This window comes from Nothobranchius furzeri, chromosome 7 (assembly GCF_043380555.1).
Source record: "Nothobranchius furzeri strain GRZ-AD chromosome 7, NfurGRZ-RIMD1, whole genome shotgun sequence".
Lineage (NCBI taxonomy): Eukaryota > Metazoa > Chordata > Actinopteri > Cyprinodontiformes > Nothobranchiidae > Nothobranchius > Nothobranchius furzeri.
The window spans coordinates 62,119,745-62,143,683 of record NC_091747.1 but is presented as its reverse complement, the minus strand read 5'-3'; the positions used below and the strand labels follow the sequence as shown (position 1 = coordinate 62,143,683).

The 23,939-nt window shown below is 42.8% G+C and overlaps 1 protein-coding gene across 2 annotated transcripts in view; it reads left to right on the top strand.

The window, feature by feature from the left end:
- Positions 1 to 23,939, top strand: part of drosha (drosha ribonuclease III) — a 287,001-nt gene that overhangs the window by 222,066 nt on the left and 40,996 nt on the right. For both annotated transcript variants that reach the window (XM_070553472.1, XM_015955511.3), the window contains exons 23-24: positions 8,108 to 8,178; positions 22,060 to 22,104. In XM_070553472.1, the coding sequence (XP_070409573.1) occupies positions 8,108 to 8,178; positions 22,060 to 22,104 (116 nt within the window). The remainder of the gene's footprint in view (positions 1 to 8,107; positions 8,179 to 22,059; positions 22,105 to 23,939) is intronic.

The following is a 23,939-nucleotide window of genomic DNA, read 5'->3' as shown; positions in this document are numbered from 1 at the left end:
AGGCAGATTACCGGGTTAGAAATCTAGCACGGTAATCTACTTAGAGAGGTAGAATGTAAGAGTGATGAACTCCCAACGCTCATCCATTAGGAGCGTGAAAACTAAAGGAAACTAAAGGAACTGAGCTGACAACCAGACACGTTGGTGATTTAGTTTTCCTAATCTATCCTAGGTTTGAAAGACCTTGTTGAAACTTTTAAGTTTAAGAGCTTTTGCTGCCTGAATGACTCAAAATTGTCAGAAAATGTCCAACTGTCAGTAGGTATCCTGCTGAATTGGTGCGTACAGCTCTTCTACAGCACGTTGTGTCAGTTTGCCTTTGGGAATGTTCTGTTTACTCCTGTCTGGTTGCACTACAGGAACCCAGACCATATTTACCCCAGAAAACAGCCAAGTGGGGTAGTAATTTAATGGGATACTATGCAACTTTTTCACATCATTTTTTGAACCAGTATTTGCTAAAATGACCCTTTACAGGGTTAGTGAGAGGCCACTCGGACCCCCACCGCTCTCTGTGACCAGAACATTCCACTAGCAACCTCAGACTGGTGGTCTGCCACCTGTTGGACAAATGAAACCAACACACCTGGCGCTGCAGTCCGGTTCCAGCAGGTTTCCTGCATGTTTTAGATCAGGAACGAGCCAAAACTGCCAAGTGGGCCTTTAAGTATTTTACTTTCTGACCCCCACCTTTGGTCATGAGATCCTGGATGTGCCCAGTTGGAACGACGCTCCTCCGTAGAGCCACTGGCGTCAGCCCAGTGGTCAGAGTAAGGAGGAGTCTGGGGCTTTTAGGCTCCTCCCACTTAAGGAAGGCCTTGTGTTGGCTCGGAACTCTCTGGAGAGAAAAAAGTCAATCTTCGCAAACATTTGGAGACTATTTTTAAAATGTCTTCCAAAAGGTCTGGAAAGAAAAAGGAGTTAAAAAACCTAAAGAAGTAGCAGAATGGAAACTTTTCCACATTAAAACTCCTTTGGTGCGTAAGTGTGTGTTATTGTTTTCCATGCATTGAGTTCCGGTCTAATCCTGGTGTGTGTTAATCTGAGTGAGTGACTCCAGCTGAGCTCCAGGAATATTATTGATCTCTGACAAGCTTTCTGACCTCCTGGACACACAATCCTGGCTCTCGGCTCTCCTTCACCTCAAACCAAACACTGATTCGTCTCAGCAGCAGTTCTCTGATTGGGTTTACCCACAAACCCTCTCTGAAACTGCCAGACGTGTCCGTGGCGACGGCTGTCCTCGCCCGACCCCGTGGGCCTCGCTTAAGCCTGATCCTGGAGAGCTGCAGAGCTGGCAGCTTTACTCCTTATCACCATCTAGACTGAAGCAGTTCAGCCATCTCTGCGCTCCCTCCTGATGAAAGATACAGAAACTGGGTGGCTTTAAAGAGATCATCTGCCCCCCCCCCCCCCCCCCCCCAATCTTTGATGCAAAAACAGCATAGAGAGAGGAAGGGGAGCAGGCAGGAAATGTGCTGACTGGCCCCCTGTCGGCCCCGGGGCCCCGGACTTGTAACGGCTTCATTATCATCAGACAGAAAGTGGTAATCTGCTCTGTCCGTGGCTGTCGTCTCCTCTTCGCTTCTATCTAATAGTGTAACTGAATAAAAGTGATGAATAAACAGGGTTCCTGCTGGAGAACCTGCACCCCGCGGTGACAGCTTTTTGGATTACTAACTCAGGAACGTCAGCGAGAAGCTCAGAGATGGAGAAAACCGCCTGATGATGCTTTCTCCTCTCTCACCGCTCCTTTCCTCCCCTATTTCAGTCTTTTTAGCTGAAATGTCTCTTTTAAGACCTTGTTGTCAAGCAGTTTATCTGCCTCCGCCCTGCGCCGGCTCTGATGAGCTCTTTATGTCCCGTCCTGTTTCTATTCTCACCCCCTGTGATCCAGACTTTGGATGTTATTAGGTGAAAGCTGCTCGTGATGAGTCACTGTGCCAGTCTGTCATCCCCCAAACCACCTCCTCACCCACAAACCTACCAGAGCGCCGTCTCCTTTTGAGTCGAAGCTTCTCGCACGTGTCGCGGGATGTCGTCTCATCTTCACGCACGCCGTTCCGTCTGACAGAGACGTCAAAGCTTCCCAAAAGTGGCTGTGCTTGTAGATTTGCCGCTGCCTGCTTGTTTTGTGAAGCTAGCCGCGTTTTCCTGATGTTTCTATCCTTTGAACATCCTTCCTTTCCTTCTTCGTGCACAAGCGTTGAATCCAAATGGACCCTTTGAAAGCTCGGCTGGAACACGACATGCCCGTAACGTTTCCCAGGCTCTTGCAGATAGCTCTAACGGCTTACGGCACACGTTTTCTGACCTTTGTTTTATTTGTTTCTGTGCTGTGGTGACTGTTGAACCCGGGCCGTGTTGGAAATGGCAGATAATCTCCTGCTTTGCATGGGCGAAGCTTTCTGTCTCCGCCGAGCTGCGAACGTGTCTATCTCCTAACCCCGAGGCAGGGCCATTCTGCTGCTCGAAACCGAGAGAGGGAGAAAGAAGAGGAAGAATGGAGGAGATGGAGAGAGGGTAGAGGAATGGGAAGCGAAGGCATCTGCAATGCAAATAGGTGCCCTGCAACCCTGAATAATTCAAAGTGTTGAATGGAAATCTTGCTTTTCTGATCCCCTGTCATTAACTTCTGCCGGAGTGGGCCATTCTCATTGGGGCTCTTTTGGCCTCCCCACTCCTCTCTTTCCTCCCTGTTTCTTCTCCTCTACTTTTACTCCCCACTTTGCCTCTCCTCCCCTTCGTTTTCATAGAAAGTCTCGTCCCCGTTTCCCTCTCAGGTCGCTGATAAGCGGCGCCGCTTCCTCTCTACCCAAGAGTTTGAAAGGAGTTTTGAGCAGAAGAAAGGAGGCCCCTCTCTGTTTTATGGCCCTAATTTCCTTGTACAGTTGATCTGTGGATTATTGGCTGCCAGCAGCCGTGGGGGATACAGATGGTGAACCTTTGTGAGGCCCCTCTCTAAGCTCTTCCCTATTAAAAGAACACAGAGAAAGGATTATCTCTCACTTGCTGAATATCAGATTCACACACAATGTGCTCAGCGTATTCATTCAAAGAATACGGCTCCTATTGTTAATTGCTACAGCGAAGGTTTCTCCCTGCTTTTTGTTTCTCCTTCTTGCTCGGAGGTTTACTTTTAAAACCCAGACATCTGATATTAAAGTGGAATTCTGTTTCCTGGGTTTGCCTAGTATTTTTGCCTTTAACGCACCGCTTCCTGCGTCCGTCTGCTGTTTCGGTCCCGTCGAGCCGAGAGGGAGTGGATTAATATACGATTTGATGGATAGAGTGTGAGCGTTTTTAAATAATTAATTTTGAGTTATTAATGTGACTGTCAGTCGCCGGTGTTTCCTACGCCCCTGACTCTGGGTTTTCATTGGTCACTGAAAGCCCACCGACACAGGAGTTGTAGTCCGAACCCTGACGCCGCCCTGACTCAGACCGCCGTCAGGTGGGAAGATTCACGAGGAGCCGGCCTTGCCTGTCCCACTCTGCACACGACTGGACCATGACCAGTCTTCTGTTTGACCCGGGTCACGTTTTTAGGGTTGGACTCTGTGGGACGATCCAACTTGTTTTAGGTCAAACCACTTAACGTCATTCTGGATCTGTTTGTTTCATTTTCCCATCATTGGACTGAAAAATGATCGTAAAAACATTCACCCGAGTTCGATCAGTAATGCCAGAGCACCTCAGTCGACCCCATTTGATGAGGAGCAGCAGCACTCATGGATGACGGATCTCCTCATCGGATCAGCAGCTTGCATCCAGAGTTTACTTCTGTTAGCCAAGCCCCAACGTCTCCACGAAGGTTGGGCCCCAGTTTGGCTCAGATCCTGCTACCCACCCCCGTCACCAGATCCTAAAACTTCTTTGCTTCAGGCCAGCGTTCCCTCCTAATCTGGAGGGAACGTTCTGGCTTAAAGAACTGAACAAACTGTCCAAAGTCCTGCTGAATTGGAGAATCCTCAAAGAGCCGCATTAAAGGACACATTAGTAGATAAAAAGATCAGTTGAAACAGTCAGTTTGGCTCCAATCTTTAAACAGGTCTTTATTTTTGATGAATATTACACGTGTTTAGGTGCTTTTTGATTTAAAACGTGCAACAGTCGCAGGCTTTTGTTGCTATTTTTAAAGCTTAAACTCCAGCTGTGATTGGATATGAAGCCGACCAATCAGGTTAATGAAAACGGTGATCTATTTTAGACTTCAGGGATTTTCTTGGACTAAAATTCACAGAATAAACAAAATAAAAGTTTTGAGTCATTCCTGATTTTTGTGAATATTTGATATTTAATCCCTCAGACTTGTAATTATTTCAAGCATCATTAGTTTTCCAGGCTTTTTGAAGGTCAATCTTTCATTTTCTAGATTAAAATAAAAATGTTTGTAGACGGCCCTGATCCTCGGATGACCCCTGATGTTTTTAGTCATCTGTGATGGCTAAATAAGCACTGGTGTTTAACCTGAGCAGCTCCCCATCAGCTGTAGACTTATACCACTGTCCCATGCGGGGCGTAACTCTCAGGCTTCTGGGCGATTCGGCCCGAGCATGAAGTTACTGCAGGATGAGCCGAGGAGGGATCTGTAATTACCAGTTGAGTTGTGTGTATTCAGGGCATCAGCTGTAGCTTTGCAGGCTGATGGGCTGGATTGAGAAGCAGCACAGATCTCAGTTTAATGATTGCAGCGAGTTGTGTGTTTGATTGGATTGCTTTGGGCTGCACTTTTTGCTCAGACAGCCTCCTTGTCAGGAGTTTTCTCGCTAGACTTCATCTTGGTTTCTTCGTCCGCAGGCCCCTTTGATTGACACCAAAGGTGTTGCTTTTAGATTTTTAATACCTTTTAAAATCTCTGGGGGCTTGCTTGGTTTCTCCCTGCTTACCTCCACATTTCTCTCAGAACAAGTTTTGAAAATCTAACAAGAAAACTCTGAATTTTAACCGCTTCGTTTGATGAACTCTCCCAGGTTGCTTCGTCATCGAAACATGAAGAGAACTCGCTCGCGGCCCCACCCTTCTCCCCCTGGTCTCCGCGATCACGCTCGTCATTGTGTTCTGAGTGAACGAAATGGAGAAGTTGGTCGTAGGAGGGAGTTTTTAATCCTCCCACAGCTGGTCTCCAGAGGGAACATCTGCTGAGGTCCACATAATGACGAAACCACAGATCTCAGGGCTGGTGCTTAGTGGAAAACATGCTGCGAAGAACCGCTCCCGTCTCCAGAGCCTCTTGTGGTCAGCCTCCATGAGACGCTTGCCCCCTCATGTCAAGACTGTAGACCGTTTGCTTCTGATACACATCTGCAACGGCTTTAGTGGCTTTCAATGTTTGTGCAGCTAAAGATTTATAGGTATTGATTTACTGGCTTGTTATTTTAGGCACAAGCGTGGCAGGAAATGGCTTTTTTTGGCAAAAAGCCGCACAGCCTCCCACAATTTCCACGCTGCATTCATCAACAATGGTTTATATTAATAAAAGGCCTCCGTAGTTATAGAAGCCACTGCTGGGTGAGAGAGAGGTGTCAGGTTTTATCAAGTTCACTGACGTCTGGGCTTCAGCTGTGAGCGATGTCCCATTCTGCTGAGAAGAAAAGGACACGAAAGGCAGACGGAGTGGGAGTGCATTTGTTTGTCTTTGTGTCAGGTAGTTTGTTTGTGTTTCTTTATGGTCGTGGCTATGTAGGCTGCATCTTCACTCCTCCTGTGCGACTCTGTGTGCGCGTAAATGGCCTGTTAGCCATCTGAAAGCAGTTTCCCCTCCTCAGATGATGAATCCCTCATATGTTTTTGATGTCGGCCATGAAAGCAGTTTGCACATTTAGACTGGCGACCGCACCGCTCCCCATTTCCACCAGCTCATTTCTGCTCATAATAAAAACCAGCACGCGATTGTATACCCAATTTGCCAGGTGGTTATTGCCTTCTAAATTGAATGAGCTGCCCTAAGTGTGATGGTTTAGAAGTTGTGTGCAGCTTTAAGGTGCCGTGATAGTTCCACCGATTTCAACAGAAACACCAGAAGAGCCAAATGACAAAAGACACAAAGGAGAGCCGACTAGTGAAAAGCACCAGAATGAGCCCATGAGGCTGCGAATGATTCCCATACAGACGGAAATCTGGAATACTTGTTTACATTTCTTCCCTCGCTCTTTGTCTTTTGCATGCATCTGTTGGTGTGTGCACGTTATGGATAAACGTGTTTATTTTCACTGTGCAATTCAACGTGGATTCACTGAACATCTGTGCAGATCAGTCATGTCCGAGTGTGTAGGCGAGTGACAAAGGGGACGTTGTACCTCGGCCCAAACTGTCCATGAATAGCACCGATCCACCATGTGGGCCTGTATGTTTTCTCTCATGCTTTGTAACGCTTGATGCAGGCTCTGTGCACCTCTTAGTTCAAGCAGTAGGTTTACCTGACCTTAGCCACTTCCCTCTCATCGCAGTGAAGCAAACAGCCTCCTCCTCCTCTGATAGGAGGGAGGTGGATCTGCATAGGAACCCCGAGGTCATTTCAACGTCAAAAAGCAATAAAAATGCACTCCTACTTTTAATAAAGCAATTATAACTCATTGCCGAGTTCAATTAATTTTAAGTTTTCCATTAGGAGAAGTCAGAAACTGCCTCAGAATTGGTGCATTTTGTAATGCGGTGGTGGAATGTCATGTTTTCATATTAAATCCGTGTTCGGAGGGGTGGCGTGGTGGCGTTTTGTTTAAGAAACTGAAATATGATGGTTCTTATTTATCCAGGGCATGGCTCTCCTTAGGGTCTAAAAATAGAAACTCAGCTTCTGTATTTTTGTGGCCATATTTCATTTCTCATTTAAGAAGTATACCTAATTCAAACAGAAAACAGCAGAATACCATGTAAAAGCTCTGCACCTCACACTTTTCTGTTAGGTTTTATAAAACTGAGGATGAGAAGAAAATATCTTCGCAAAGTCCCATTCCTCATTTTCTCAATTTTCAAGGATCTCAGGTTGAATATTTCTTGTATTTGTTAATAGGGCTGTCGCGGTAACCGCAAAAATGAAATATCGCAATATGAAGACGCCCACCGCGCTGCATCATGCGCCACCGCGATTACTGAACTTGGTTCAACTCAATGATGCATGTTGAGAAGGATGGCTGCACTGGTATCAAAACGAAACGTTACTTCGCTCCTTTGGGAGCGCTTTGGTTTTCAGTACGTCAGCTGCTGCGCAGCCAGAGTCCTTGGCCGAGACGGAGCTGCCACCAGCGGCAAAAAATAAATAAATAATAAACGCTCGGAGACCTGCTGAAGTCCTGGACAAGCACTGCTTCTGCAACCGTCCCGAAGAGAGTTTGAGCCGAGCTGGAGCTCACTCGCTACCTGCAGGAGGAATGCATCCACCCTAAAGAAACCCCCCTGACATGGTGGAGCAACAACCGGGAGGGATTCCCTTTGCTTGCCAGTCGCACGCAAGTACGTGTGCGTTAGTGCAACGAGCGCACCATCCGAGAGGGTTTTCAGTGTTGCTGGAAATGTTGCCTCCCCTCTCAGATCCTCTCTCAAACCGTATATGGTTAACATGCTGGTTTTCCTTGTAGGTAACACGGACGTGACCGAGCTATAAATCACCGTCATTCGTGTGTGTGAAAGTGAAATGATAGTGCGCCCGCCCCCCGGCGCGCGCGCGCGCCCGGTACATGTAATTTTTTATGCTTGATTTTAAACAACTAAACAAAATGGGGACTTGTTTCTTATTTGTTAGATGCTGCAGCCAAATTTGCATTTAAAAGTTTAACCTCCTGAATTTTGTTGTTTTTAAGTTCAGTCGGACTCCGACTGTCGGACAAACAAACGTTACCGCGATCTATGTTGTTACTGCCCTATGATCTGCATTCAGTAAAGTGTTATAAAAGAAGGCACGGCAATTTTAACCTTTTTTAAATGTGTAAACATTATGTTTAGATAGTACTGCAATAAAAAAAGGACTGCAATAATATCGCACACTGCAATATTAAGCCACCCTGAATCACCGCAGGGGGAATTCCTCAACCACGACAGCCCTATTTGTTAAAGTTGGATGTATGATGGTTCTGAATGTGCACCGTTTGTTCTCTGTTGGGTTTTTTAGGTGCTGTTTATTTAGAAGGAGGTTTGGATGAAGCTCGAGAGCTCTTTGGAAGACTGCTTTTCAACAGTGAGGTAAAAGAATATTCATTTCAGCTATTGTTTAGTTTCTGCTGATAGTTTTAAAACAAACTAAAGCATGAAAATGGCCCCACTTCATATCTAAACAAGTAAAACCCTGCACTGAACAAAAACTCAAATTCTGTTCATTTCTAATCTCGAGTTACCTTTGGTGTTCCTCAAGGCTCAGTCCTCGAAACCCTACTTTGTATGATTTGTGATTTGTTTGAAAGTTTCAGGAAGTGTGACTTTAATCACACATCTCAGAGACTCCTAACATCCAGATTCATGGGTCATACTTTCTCTGAGCAGCTGCAGATCATCTTTAAGTTTGTTCTGTGCTGGTTATCCAGTTCCATTAGAAAAGATCCATTCCCTACGAAAACAACCAATAATGGAGCTGCAGTTTTATGGTTTAATCATAACACTGTATTTGCCAGAACTTGATTTTTTAAACAAAAGCTGTAATGAGTTTTGCGGCTATGCTGATGACACCTAGCTTTAGGGTTAAAATCCCACTCATATACCTTGAAATGTAAAACTTGTGTGCCCAAAGTGTAAACCTTCTAGGCTCCATGTCATCATTTCCCAATCAGAATTTGACCTACAAAATAAGTGTCAGAAACAGTAAACCATTTAACTCTTTAGACAAACCACTGTAATCAGCTGTTTAGCAAAAGATCTTGTGAAACTTTTTGTGTCTTTTTTTTAACTAGTGCTAAATATAAAATGTACATTCATGTTTAAACTTCCTTTGCTTTCCGTAGACCTCCCAACCCCCAGTTGTTCATTCATGACCCACATCAAGGTCTTGAATCTAATACATTTCTCAACCGCTATTGAACCCCATCCCTTTCTTTAAGTTGAGCATTGGGAGACTGTATCGTCTTTGATTGCACATTTTATTTGAAAAACAAATGCTCTCCTCCTTCCTCGCACTTTCATCCTCACACCATCAGCTATCTTCATAAAGTAGCCAATAACACAGATTCTCTCGTTTCTTCATATATTGATTCTTTTCTCACTGGTCTACCCAACGAACCCATCTGTGAGCTTTAACTGGTCCAGAACTCCATCTACTGAACACGTCCTCAGACACCTCCAGTATCATTGACTTCCAGATTCTCCTCCATACCTCTCTGAAATGCTCCAACCCCACACTCCATCCTAAACTCGTCCGTTTTCTCCTCTGCTTTTTATTCCATCTTCTAGTTCTGCCAACCCTCTCTGAGAATCTCTCCCACCATCCATCTGTACCATGAAGCCTTTTCCTACAATTAAAACCATAGATTGGCTTATCCTACATAATTAATTTCTCTTTGTCAAATGTGTGGATTTTTTAAACGTATTTATTTCATCCAAATTAATTTCATTTTCCCTTTTTAATTGTAGGTTACCAGTAAGTATACCCGCAGTTAACTCCACAAAGAGCAGTAGTTTGATTGGTTGTGGCACAGTAACATACATTTTTGTGTGGGGTAGATTTACTTTTATATTTGAATAACAGGGTGCTTGGATTTGATTTGTCTAGAGGTTTTAGACCCTGAATACATTTTAAAACAACAGATAAAAATAAAAAAATGAGATTGAAATCATGACTTTTAAAAATTGTAAAGGAACATACAAAAACCATCAAGTTTCTAAAGAGGTAAAACAATTTAGAAAAACAAACACATGACTGTGCACAGCAGCTTATGAGGTCTCGGGGATTGTCTATAAAGTGCAACGTCTAACAAAAACAATTTATCCAGTGTAATACGAAAGCTGATGTTAAAGAGCAAGTCACCCCCTACCAGAGTATTACTCCACTCCCACTTCCTGTTTGAAAAATGCAACAACTGCTGTTGCCTAGCAGACCGAGAGGGCAGAGCCGCTAACAAACACACACAGGCTCACAACGACATTGTGACATCATATGGTACCAGCTAACGTTCTAGGGTACTTCTGTAACGATTACATTTACATATTATTTAATGAAGAAACCATAAAATGTGAGATTCCATAGGAACTATGAAATCAATCTTATGGCCATTTGGATAATTTAAACCAGAAGACTGGAACTTTTTATTGCAGGGATTATGTAACGACTTCGTATTAACTCAAAGACAACAGAACAAGTTTTAAAAGTTTAAAGATTTATTACTAAACAAAATAAAACTAGGCTAACTGTAAACACTAAATGTATGGTGTAACTAGGGTGAAGTGAGACGGAGAATGGTGTAGTGAGGAATGTTGTTCAGAACCAGCAAATCCAGAGAAACCATTAGTTCTGATGGGAGTTAAGATAATGTTTCGCGCTAAGCTTTTGGTTTGGAGATTTATAACACACATTAAGACGCCATTCTGCCGGCCTACGTACCCTTTGCGGAAGTCCCCGTCTAGATCAGGAATGTCGAGGTCCAGCTTGGACCTCTTTGGAACCGAAGCCGGTAGGAAAAGCAACGGTTGCCGACCAGACCAGTCTTGAGATACTTCCGGGTCACGACAGTTTTGTTGGCATCTAGCGAGACCCAAAAAGGGGTCGTGATGATTCAGCTTTTATTCTGAAAGGAACCGTTGCAGCAGGTGGAACAGCAACAGATTTTATCCAGTTTGTCGTTGGTTCTTTCGGCTGAAGAGAAAAGTTACGGATTGGCCACTCCGACAACTTCTCTAGAACGCTTTGAACTGGCGTTAAAGATGACGTGAGCATAGTTTTATAATTTGGATGTTTTGATTTATGGTCGAATGAAAAGTTGACAGATTTACCAAGCACCACCAAAACCACGCCTTCGTCAGATCTGCAAGATTCTGATTGGATCAGTAAAAGCAATGTGTCATGTCTTAACTCTACATGTGATCAGTCTCTAGTGTAAACATTTAAAGTTATATTACTTATTATATTCAAGTAATTAATATTTTAATTTCACAAATTGGTTCACATTTTATTATTGACTAACACTTTGTTTGATTAGCTTATTAAAAATAGAGTTCTTTGAGTTAATAAAAAGAAAGAGTCCTTTGTCTTCATTCTTCTCTTGGGCCGGAAAGGAGAAAGTTTTGAGTCAGCGGTCGGTTTTAATGGAGGGATTTACCTGAAAGGTAAATGTTGCTTTCTTCAGATGGTCCCTGTGCCGTCGTCTCACAGCCGGTCTTGTTGTTTTTAGGAGCCATTCATCTGGAAGTTCGGCTCTTTTTCTTGGTTTCTAACAAAATAAGTTTGTTTGCTAATTTGTGTGCACTGTTTTTCAAACCCAAGTGCGTTGATTACAAAACTGAGAGCACAGCTTTCCTCTAAGCTCTTGTTTTATTTCCTCAGCTGGCACGAGCCGGGCCTCGCAGGTTTCTACCATTTGTCTGGTTTTAGTCTCACACACGTGACACATGTATTTATTTTTATTTTTAAGTCTCTGAGTTGGAGCTGCAAACACTCTAAATGAGATTTTCTCATTCCAGTCTGTGGAAAACGTCTCTTTTATTCACTCAAGCCCACACACTTCATGTATTGGCGGAGCACCACACGGTACACGACACAGAGGTCCTGCCAGTTCCCGAGCTGAAGATCTCTCTAAATCTCGCTGTATTCTGCGAGCCTTTTGACTGGAAGAACAATTATTCAGAATAGAACAAAGATCCGGATGAAACGCGAACGTGTTTAGGAGGAAAACGGAGGTGTGGAACACTGTCCCTCACCTCTCTAGAGCGGGACACCTGCTTTTGTTTGCATGTGTCTGCATGAAATCAGCAGGCATGAATAATTGATGAATGAATCCGTATTTGCATTTATCTTGGCCAGAAATGTTACGAATCAATTAAATGACTTGCAGCCCGTCTACCAGCAGGGAGGGTTCTAATTGGCTATTGAGGTTGTTTGTGATTGGGTTTGTGACTCCCACACAGAAATCCATCAGAGCCACTTGATGGAGACACGGATCAAAAGACTTCCGGAGGGAATCCGTCAAAACTCCCAAATGACCGAGGGAGGCTCTTAATAACAGCATTAATAACATTTATTCGTTTAGTATCGGTGATTCCTGTCCCACCTGATCAATATTCAATATTAAGTTTCAGCTTGTAGCTCATTTTTCTGTATTTTCTCTGTTACGAGTCATCGCCGCCTTCTCTCCACACAATGTGTCGCAGAGCCGTAGCTTCACAAAAAGCCCAAACGTCCTTGCTCCATCGTATCGAGGCTGTGAGAGGTGACGAGAAAAACTATCTGGCCGTTGTGATCTGGAGGTCTGCATTTGAATGAAGGGACTCCCTTGAACAGATTGATTTTATTTTCTTGTGTTTCTGAAGGCTGTGAATGAATAGGATCCAACATTTCTCATTAGGAGAAGAAAAAGCAGCGCTGGAGCAGGCAGAGCTGGCAGAAAGAGTGATGAAGTGAACAGTCAGCACAAAGAAACATGCAAACACAAACATTTAGTTTAACGTGAGAAGGGAAAATCCAACAGTTCTGCTGCGGAACGCCGTGTTGGTGGTTGGAAATCAGCAGCGTTTGTTTCATCTCTAAGGGAGGCAGAAGAAACCGAGCAAACTTCCAGATGGACCATCCGTCTCTTTCGAGGGGAAAAACACGAGTAGACGATGGGTTAAACACCACACGTGGAGAGAGAGAAATCCTGTTTCTCAAGGATTTTATCACTTTTCTGTAGCTATAAGATAAGATTTAAATTAGTTTTGGAGTATGGAGGAGTGGGCTGTTCATATACAAAATACTTTATTCTTAATTATTAGGCGTACTTCCAAGTTAAAGTGGGTTGCAGATAGCCTAGTGAACTAGACCAAATTCTTGCATTGCAAAGAATGGTCTAGGCATGCTCCATTGGAACCTCAGCAGCTCCTACCAGGACTCTGGCTAGCCAATCACAGCTCTCTAGAGGGGTTTCAAACACATTAAGAGCTGTGATTGGTCCATAATGGTGGGCCAATCATAGTGCTCTATCTGCTTAGTGAACAAATCACAGAGCTTTATCCGATTTGTGGGCCAATCAGGGCACTCTATATGCCTGGTGGGTGGGATGATGCAACAGAGTGAAACAAGAGTATGTCACATTCATTGTCCAGTGGAATGTGGAGATCATTTGAAAGACAACAGTAGAACCCGCCCCACAACCGAGAGCCGTCAATGGAGCGTGGCCAGACTAAATAATACATTTATTTAGTCTGGCTTGCCAGGCTAGGTTGCAGATGGAAATCAGTTGATTTCTAATTCTGACAGAGACTAGGCTTGTATCCGAATTTTAATACCGACCAACTTCCTCCACATTTTACCGCGGTGTGCGTTCTTACCGTAATACTGCCCAAGCCTTCCTGAGACCGGTTCAACACACTTCAGTTTTGTTTTTACCTGGAAGCAGCAATCAGAACAATTTATGATGAAGTAGATTATAATTGATGTGGAGCTAAAGGATTAATTAGTGCTAGTATTACCTACTTAAAGCTGAACGGCAAATTTGGAAATCAGTTTTTAACATTTTGGTTCATACCTTTTATCTTTCTAACATAGTTTAGCTATAAAAATACAGAAATATTAATAGTTATTCCCTAGCACCAGAACACCACTGGTGTGGGAGGTTCGCCGCTCAATAACCTCAGAGAAGGAGAAACGGCCGGCTGCTACCACTTCAGCTTTAGGACAAACTACCAGAGTCCAAAAAACAAAAATTCTATTTGAGGTCACGGACAACTAATGATGTGTGGACTTAGAAAACTGTGACTGGTGTTTAGTGTTCCCTCGTTTACCAACGGGTGTCCGGTGCTGGCAGAGCGTCTCGGGGACGATACCCGAGGCGATGGGTAAGCTTGTTCTACCGACTCGTAACAGCGTTACTAAGAAATAAACACTTGGATGTTTTCTGTGAGAATTTGGTCCCAGCTAAAAGCTGAATCAGAGTTTTATACCTAATAAATTTAACTTCTTCATTTCAGCAGGGCAAATAAAAGTCGTAGCTGCTGAACTGCAGAAGGAGAGCGAGTCACACTTGTTTGCATGTGACTGAAATTCTGAGAAGTTTGGATTTTTCCAAGTTCAGTTTGAATTCTTCAGACATTCAGATGGAGGATTGAAATAGCGTGGCTTGTCACCCCCCCGCTGAATCCTCCTGATGGCTGCTCCGTCATACAAAGCTGAGAGGAGACAGATGGACAAAGACCAGAAAGCCAAACACCGGCCGTGTGGAGTGATGGCTACGGGGGTGGGGAAGTGTGCTGCGGGCCAGAGATGGACGAGCTGAATGTGAGATCTGGACAGCCACTCCAATCCTTTTGTTCTTCTAGTTTCACTTGTCAGATTGGGTCTTTACACAGCACATTACTAAACTAATGAGACGCGCTCCAAAACTGAAGCACTCTACGTTTTTTCTATCACAATGTGGATTTTTTTTTTTTTTTTTTTTTTTTTTTTTTTTTTTTGCTGCTCCGGCAATTTTCTTCTGATCTTTTTTCATTTTCTTTGTCTCCGTTACATATTTTCTCCACCAAACACTCCAGAGTGGCATTACTCCCAGAGATCTTTTACAGCAGCCTTCTTATCAGAACCACAATCACTTCATTTCACCAACCGTGCTCTAAATAAGGAGAATTTGTTTCTGTGCTTACAAGTTAGATTTGTCAGTGTAGAGAGCCGTAGAAAAGGAGCAAAAAAGACTAGAAAATTTAACAATATGAGTCAAGTCTTTAAGTGTATTATTTGTTTCCTGCAGCAGACACCAATAAGACTCATGGTCGGGTGAAGCTGAACCAGTTTCTACCATCTAAGACTACTTGAAATTTACATAATTTAGATGTTAACCTTTTCAGTGGCCTAGTGGTAGAGCGTCTGCCCCAGGACCAGGAGATCAGGGTCCAAATCTCGGTCGGGTCATACCAAAGACTTGAAAATGGGACCCGATGCCTCCCTGGATTGGGGGATTAAACCACCAATTTCTTCCTCACCGCTCCCCACAGGGATGGGTGAAACGTGGGGATGAATTTCTCTAGTGTGGGATGACTGTTGGGAATTTAACTTTAACTTTGAACTAATTTTATATGACATTTTATACTTGATCACCTTTTCGTCTGTTCTTTGTATCAGACGTGTTTAAAGTTGGTGTTTAATATTTTTACTTTTTTTTACCATCATATTCTGTGTAACCCATTCACTAACTTGCCCATTGTCAGTAATATTTCTCATCAACATTTATTCTTGGCTTTCCTGGTAGCTTGAAATTTTACAGATTGATACACATAAACTTGAGGTCCCCCCCCCCCCATAGTCATGCACCAGGAACAGCTGTTCAGGGATAGGGATGGTGCCGGTTCTGTCTGTGGAAACACCAACTCTTAACTGCATGGCACTAAAAAGTCTAATTTTTTTCCACACACTGGGGCATTAAGTCCTTATATTTACTAAAAAATAAACACAAACAGGACTCAGATTTTGTCCTTAGGTGGTCCACAGCAGGGTTTCCCAGTCTTGGTTCCTGTCAACTCAAATTTAATGCTTTATTATTATTTTTAAAGCTGTTAGATGGTGAGAACATCCATGTCAAAGATGCATCAACATGATCAAAGTTGAGTGGTGACAGGATCAAGATGATAACACAATTGGTAAAAACAGACAGAATGAAGGTGGACCAATGTGGGACTGGAAGAAAAGACATCCAAAAATGTCCCATTAGAGGTAAAACTGGAAGCAGCCTCTGAGGGAAGGTTTAAATTCTCCTTACCAACCAAAACCAGCTGAAAGGTACCAACGTAACAGGAAATACCTTACCTGTTTCACACTGGTGGGTCAGTCACAGGTATACACAACTCGTTGACAATCTGTTGAGTTTATTCATCCTTCTGAATCAGCCGTGGGCCTCTTAGATGAGAACTGATTCACACAGAAATCACTAAAACCAAATTCCTGTTTAGCTTTCATCACTAGACCTACTCTAACAAAGTCCACAGTTGTTGTTTTCCTCCTCCCTCCCCTTGTTCCCTAATTGGCATGGCATTCATAGCTGGAATGAACCGGTTATTTCTGTCCCTTGTTTTTCTCTCCACACATCACCTTTACTGGTGCTGCTTCCCAAACAGCAGGGCTTTTGCCTCAGATGGAATCCAGCTTCATTGCACACAGAAGCCTGGAGGAGACAATAGATGCTAATTTGCTAATGACATTACTGTGGAGGTTATTAAAGCCTCAGCAGAGAGGCAGGAGGTATCTTCTTCAGAGTCGGGGGGGAAGCAGCTCGATAGCCCCCAACCTGGACTCAACAGCGGTGCATTATTGCAGAGAAAAGAACGTTAAAGCCACGCTTCTGTCCTGAGGGAAGCGCCTCTTTTAGGAGCAATCACAATAACGATCTCTCTAGTTGCCCATGGCCTAATCTGTTGGGTTTTATTAACACCACCACACAGACGTACAAACTCAAAACACCAAACTCCACAAAGGTTGCTGTGACAACTACAGTGGTCACAGCAACCTTGATGATAATGACTTTTGGTAATGTTGTACTGCTGCTGCCTTCTTAACCTTCGTACTCTTAAACCTAAAGGTTTCTAATCACCTTCATTCCTAACATTTTTCATTTTTAAACTGTATCTGTTTCATGCTGAAACCTTAAACCCTTCAAATACCCCAGCGTCCTCCACAGCTGATGTTTCTGTTGTGTGAATAAAAGCGTACTCTGTCCTTGATTTTTCTTGGAGGATGATTAGATTTACTCATTCACAAACTGCTCTGATCACTGTAAAAGAAAACTGCAATTTTTATTTCCATACCACCTTGACGATTCACCGATGGAAGGCTCTTCATTCTGCTTTTATGTCTGTATTGATCAGCGATGCCATCTTCCAGTGATCTTTCCACTACAATACCACGTTCGATGGATTGATTGGCAGCCTGCAGCAGGAGACCAATTTGTCAGGGAGCACTGGACCTTGTCACTGCCCCAATCATAGATGGCCTACATTCCCTGGGGTTGTCTGGTACACAGGGTGTAGTGCTGGTGACTATTCACGGTTGGCTTGTGAGACTCGTATATGTGCAAAGGCGTGTTGATTCCCTCGTGGGTAGAGCAGCTCTGATGAAAGCCCACTTTTAAACTTGGATCACAGGTGATTTCACCAAGCTGCCTTTTGCTTTTAATTTGAGCTTTTATCATGGGTAGGCAGTTGAGTCAAATAAACATGTTTGCTGTGGGGTTTTATTTTCCCTGTTTGTACCACCAGAGTTATATCCGTGATTCAGCTGCTGCACATGATGATTTGTGCCCCCAGTAATTACACCTTCCTTGTGCTGGCAGAGAGAAAGCAAGTAGGGAGGAAAAAAAGTACTGTTGTTATTCTTAAATCCCCTCTCCATGTTGGCTTAATCATCTTTGGAATGGCTGTAATTGAAACATTAGCCGTTCAGGTCTATATGCGGCATGTGGGCGTCTCGTTTGCATCTCGTGGATGGATTTTAATCATCAACCTTGATCACAAGCAGCACTTCCTACTTTGTTCTTTGTGTTGCATCTTTGTTCCCTTACCTTGTCCTTTTATTTCCATCCTGCACTAGATACGTTACTCTTGTGTGTATTTGTGTGCCAGTTGCAACACAACTGTGATGACATGAGATCCATTAGGCGCTGCTATTGCCTGTCTTTAAGTGATCTCCACAGCCAGCAGCTCCTGAATTCACCAGTGATGCTGCTGTACTCTCCAGCTCCAGTCCCAGGCTTTGCTACAAGCAACCAAAAGGAAGCATTTACTCAAATGTATTGACCACTTTTCATGAATTTTTCATCGGCTGCTCAAGGCGATGGGCTGCCAACTTGGTGGTTTGAGAAAATGAGGCTTCCATTCGATGCTGCTGACCTCACACAACCCCCTCGCTATGGGCCAACGCTGCATTTTAAAGGTGTATCTCCTTGAACTCCTTAAAGACCTGAGTGATACTGTACTTTAGAGGTACAATCCATTTCTCTATACCAGTATGACTCAACAAACATTAGACCCTATGTCTGAAGCCTACTCCGGCTCTGTTGTCCTTGGCAACAACTTTAGAGCTCACTGTTTCCCTTTTTTCTCTCCATGCTGTATCAGCTTCTTTCTCTTTACCATTTAATCTATGCAGTTACCTCAGAGCAGGGTTGAGAGAAAAAAACAACTCGATTTTGAACAAAATTCTCATCAAGCAAGCCAGTCAAAAGTTCAGCGCCATCGATGTTTATCTCCAGAGACGATATAACCCCCAGAGCTACATTCCACCAAGCCTCCTTCAGTAACTCCCGCATGTTTTACGCTTAAATAAACATCACAGTCCGCTTTTCACCTCCACAGTCAATATACAGACCCGACAGTCTGAAACCCAGTGACTGACTCATCTGCAGTTAATTCACCACCTCACACTAAGCTTCTTGGTGGACCCTTAAGGTACCTGGTCAACCTCTAGAAGAGGTTATCAGTGAATCACCACCATGGCCAAAGAATATATTATTCCTTTTGCCAAATCATAATAATAAAAAAAACTATTTTAAGTAACACACAGCAGTTTCCTGCTCCTATGCTCTGCTGTTTGAAAGGGGAATTACAACTGTCATAAACACCCCTTCTAACAATGAGCTAACACTAACAACGAATACTAAAATAAACCACTAAGTAAAAGGATCCACACTGTCGGACAAAAAAATATTATTAATTACAAGTCCATTAGCAACAAAGCCAGGTCACCATCAGTCCGTGATTTTGTAGCCTCTTAGCTCCCTCAAACTAGTGTAGGCTGCGCCAATGTTCACTCTGGTTTTAGCTCTTTGCTTCACCTTCAAAGACACTTCTCTCTTTTTTTTTCTTCCAGGCACAGCAAACTTGTTTTTCTTCTACTTGTGCTTGTTATTGACGATCGGCAAACTGAAAATGCTAACCGTTAGCATTACAGCTAAGTAAAAGCGGGTAAAGAGCACCCCTAGGGTGTCAAATATGAAACTGAGATCAATGTTAAAGCTCTAGCTTAATGTTTCAAATCTATCTTGTTACTTTAAAGCAAACATAAAATGACTAACTGAAGGTAAAGATGTACCCAGACGATGACGATGTACACAGTAAAATTATTTCACATCTCTAGAAAAATGCAGTTAAATTTGCAACACTGCATTTAATAACTTAGACACCAGCCAACCACCGAAGGGCGCTTTGGTTCTTTGCTTGTGACAAACTTTAGAGTTCTGTCCCAACATCTAGGTTTTCCTGTATTTATGGCTACATTACTAAGCAAAATGCAAAGAATTTACATAAAGTTTTGTAGCATTGCTATGGAAATCTTCAATAAATGTGTAACATAAATAAACATTCTCTTTGAATGTAGTTAAATCACTTTGCAGTGCCTTCAGACGGGGCAAGGACTCTGCTTGGGATAATAAAGGGTGGCCTTTTATTGTGGGCAGCATAAGGTACACCTGTGCACTACTCATGATGTCGGATCAGCATCTTGATGTGGCTCACCTGTGAGGTGGGATGGATTATCTCAGCAAAGCAGAAGTGCTCACTATCACACATTTAGACTGATTTGTGAACAATGTTTGAGAGAAATGGTAATATAGTAACCTAGTGAACTAGACCAAATTCTTGCTTTGCAAAGTTTGGTCTAGGCATGCTCCATTGGAACCTCCGCTGCTCCTACCAGGACTCTGGCTGGCCAATCACAACTCTCTAGAGGGGTTTCAAACACATAAAGAGCTGTGATTGGTCCATAATGGTGGGCCAATCATAGTGCTCTATCTGCTTAGTGAACAAATCTCAGAGCTTTATCCGCTTTGTGGGCCAATCAGGGCACTCTATATGCCTGGTGGGTGGGATGATGCAACAGAGTGAAACAAGAGTACGTCACATTCATTGTCCAGTGGAATGCGGAGATCATTTGAAAGACAACGGTAGAACCCGCCCCACAACCGAGAGCCGTCAATGGAGCGTGGCCAGACTAAATAATACATTTATTTAGTCTGGCTTGCCAGGCTAGTAATATAGTGTATCTGGAATGAATTTTAGATCTTTAAGTCCATCTCATGGAAAATCGGAGCAGAAACAAAAGTGTTGCGTTTTTATTTTAGTTGAATGTATATATTAAAAAAAAAAATATATATATATATATATATATATATATATAAAAACACACACCATCATGACTTTACAAAACTCTTAATACTCACTCCCTCTATGTGCATCTGCATCATTATGCTGCCCTCACAACACGTAGCTATGTGGAGCTAGACAGCTAGCGAACGAACAAAAACAAAAAAAGAGAATCTTCACCGAGGCTTTCTTTTCTCACTGAAGATCTTTATATAGTTTTATTATCGTAACTGTAACATACAGAAAAGAACACACTACTAACTGATACACACATCCCAGTGTCACACTTAACAGTTAGCTTAGCGTAGTAGCATTAGTGCATACATATTACTAAATAAGTGACTAACAAATGTATTAATAGTTCCCAAACATATCAATACTTACAAAGATGAATATCCTCCAAGGTACATAACATATAACACACTTTTAGCATGTTTGTAAGCCATTTACTTATCTTGTCGGACTAAATGTTTCAAACGTCAACGGAGAAACTCAAATCAAAGATCCGTTCGAGGCAAGAGCATTCCCTCTCGCGTTTCTGCAATATAAGCATTGAAACAAAGATCTTCTGCAACAGCGATGTCTCACTATGAACTGCTTTCAGAATTAAAAATGTTTGAACCTTTTTAACATGTAGTCACTTTTACTTTTTATTAACTTATCAATGTAACACTTATTCAAATCATGAACTTAATAGTCATTTTTACCTAAAGGCATCACAATCATTTTCCTAAGAGAGTCCTTGTCCGTACACCAACAGCCGCCTTGGGCCTCCTCCTGGTATCATTCTTTTAGAAGTTTTTGGAGATCTCTACATGTGATAATGATTATGAGAATGGGTCATAACCGAGGCATGAGGCCATCATGGCCAGTCCCCTCCCTGGTCGTAGTGTCATGGTTGCAATGCCACTAACCCTGGATGCATCATTTGGAATCATAGAATGTTCAAGGAAGAACCCGCTATTCTCTCCTCTGATTGGCCAGAAGGGCTCTGCTATGATTAGCTATTTCATTTAGCAGCAACCCTTCTTCCCATCTGAGTATGAAATTTAAGAAAAGTTTTGCCCAGTTGTGTGCAGCAGGTCTATTTCTCATCTTGAATAATGAACATTGGTCTAAATTATAATCAGCTTTGAATTAAATTTCAGTTAAATGATGCACATTTAAACAGAAGAGGTGTGTCCTAATTTGCAAACAGCTTAACCTATGAAAGCAAAGGCATAAAATATCCTATAGTAATAAGATAACAATGTGACAAATGCAACAAGATTTATTACAAGTCCACATTTGACGTTTTTCAGGTTCTTCTATGAAAGAAATGTAAAGTGGTGTGTTAGAAAACGGGACAGAATGGTTATTAGAGCTAAGTTCACATTTTCTTCCAAAACTCCTCAAAATCTGGCTGCAGACTCAAAAATCAGCAGTGAGGAAAGACGGTTTGCTGTTACATGAAATAGCAAATCGTCGAAGAGCTCTATCAGCCAGTTAGATGCGAGAAAGGCGGGACCTTACTTGGACATCCTACGATTCCAAATGACGCACCCAGTACCCGATACGTTGCCATGGTGATGATAAACCACCTCATGTTAACCCATCGCGCTCATTGGTGTGTGATGAGACTCTTCATGTGCAACCAGGTCGTCATCCTGAGTGAGACGAGCCCAGATCTGTAAACCAAAGTTTCATTTTTAGTTTGTTTCAGAGTTTTTTGTAAATTCACATTTGTTAAAGTTTTTTTCCTGTTGTGTTATTAATATTCTTGACCTTAGGTGACCCTCATGCCAGCAGTCTCTTCTGGCCGACTCTTCATGTCTTTTTCTGTCTTCACAGGAGCTGCGGGAAGTCTGGCTCAACTACCCACCACACCCCCTGCAGGTTGGTGGAGATGTCTTTTATTATTGATGTTTATTTTGTCTGGGTTGCCTCTCATTAAAACTCCACTCATCCACCAGGACACCCAATTATTCTCCCATCTGAAGCTTTCCGGCCCAAATCTGTAATATTTTGTTCTAAATTGTGTGTCAGAGATGGAAAAGCTGTCAGTTATTTTTGCTGAGGCGGACTTGGGTCTTTGTAACCGTTGCAAACCTTTTTGTGCTGCTCTCCACTTTGGTCAAAACCCTAATCCGCTTTTTGATTTACTCCACTTCTTCAGCAGCACCCCCTCCATCCTCTGCTTTCTCAGCCACTGACTGGCTGTCTTCACTTTCCTCTCTTTGGCTTCAGCGATCTGCCCAGAAACACCAAACATGTCAACTGTGTTTGTTTTGAAATTAGGATTTGGAGGAAAAGATCAAAGATGCCGTAACAGGATGACGGTCCCTATCACACGGGGGTCTCCGGGGACCGCCAGGCATCTTTTTTGTTTATGTTTTCCTTCTGATGTGTTTCTTTGTTTGAATTCCTTGCATCTCGCTGCAAATTCAAGAGTTTTATTTCATATTTTTCCAAGTCTGGTCCAAAATAACTTTCTGTTTATGCACATCTGTGTCTCCGTCTCCTCATCTCCCCACTTTTTGCCTTCCCAAATGGTTTGAGAGGCACAGAGAGCTTGGGTGATTTAGTGGAGCTTGTAGGAGCTCAGGATAAACTGGCTGTGCGGTTTCCTGGTGAGTAGCAGGGCTCGGGTCTCAGCGGTGGGTACATGAACATGGTGGAGGCCTGGGGTCTGCACCACCACCTGCAGCAGCTCTTTGTTGGGCGTCAATCTCTGTTAGCTGCTACAGAGCGGCAGCCTCATTACCAAACACTGCAGCTTCCTCCTGGTGCCCCCCACCGCCGGAGCTTTAAACCAACCCAACCTCACGTTAGCGTGGTAGCATCCTGAATAGATGACACAATCTGACACATTACCAACGTCAAATAACCATCCTGACTTATTTATACTTGGCTCCTCCAAAGGTGGTCGTGAATCGGTGGTTTTCCAGACTTTCCAGGGTCTTAATTGTGTTTTTCTTTGTATTTTTGCTGCTTTTTACTCAGTTTCAGTCTTTGCTCTTGATCGTGAAACAACATATTGTGCATTATTAGCTGAATCGATAAGAACTGTGGAGAAGGACGAATATGTTTCAGACCTTGAATAACACCAATAATATCTGAAAGTTGTGTCTTAAAGAAAAAGGATGTTTTATCTGGTGACCAACGGTCTTAATCCCAGTCAGATACTGGTTCAACACTAACGATCCCTCGCCAAACTGGTGAAAAAGCACCATCACGTCTTGAGAACTCGATGAAAACTAACAAATGAATCCGACGAAGATCTTAAGAAATAACTGGCCGGATTCTTTTTCTAGGAAAAGAAAAATACGCTTTGTTGTAATGACTTCTTTTTGAAGTTTAGAAACGTGTTGGCTGTAAAGTTTAGCTTCTCAGAAGAGTAAAATGGCTTTTTCTCATAAAGTAATTTGTGAACGTTTTTTATTATCTTTAAAATGGAATTCTAACACAAAACACAAAATCAGGTATTTGTTTGAATTTATGTGGAATTCTTTCAAATTTTCCTTGGATAAAAGTTAAAATATTCAAGTTGGATCCATGAATTTTGGTTTACTTTAGTTTTCTCTACATACTACCACATGGACGTAGGAACAAGATGATGCGAGTCAAAAACAACCTGATCCTGGGTCTGTTCCTCTTTATAATGGTTGGGTTTAAGGAAAATTAGCCGAGCTGGGTCGATACTGGATAACTGGCAAAAGGACCGCGGGAAG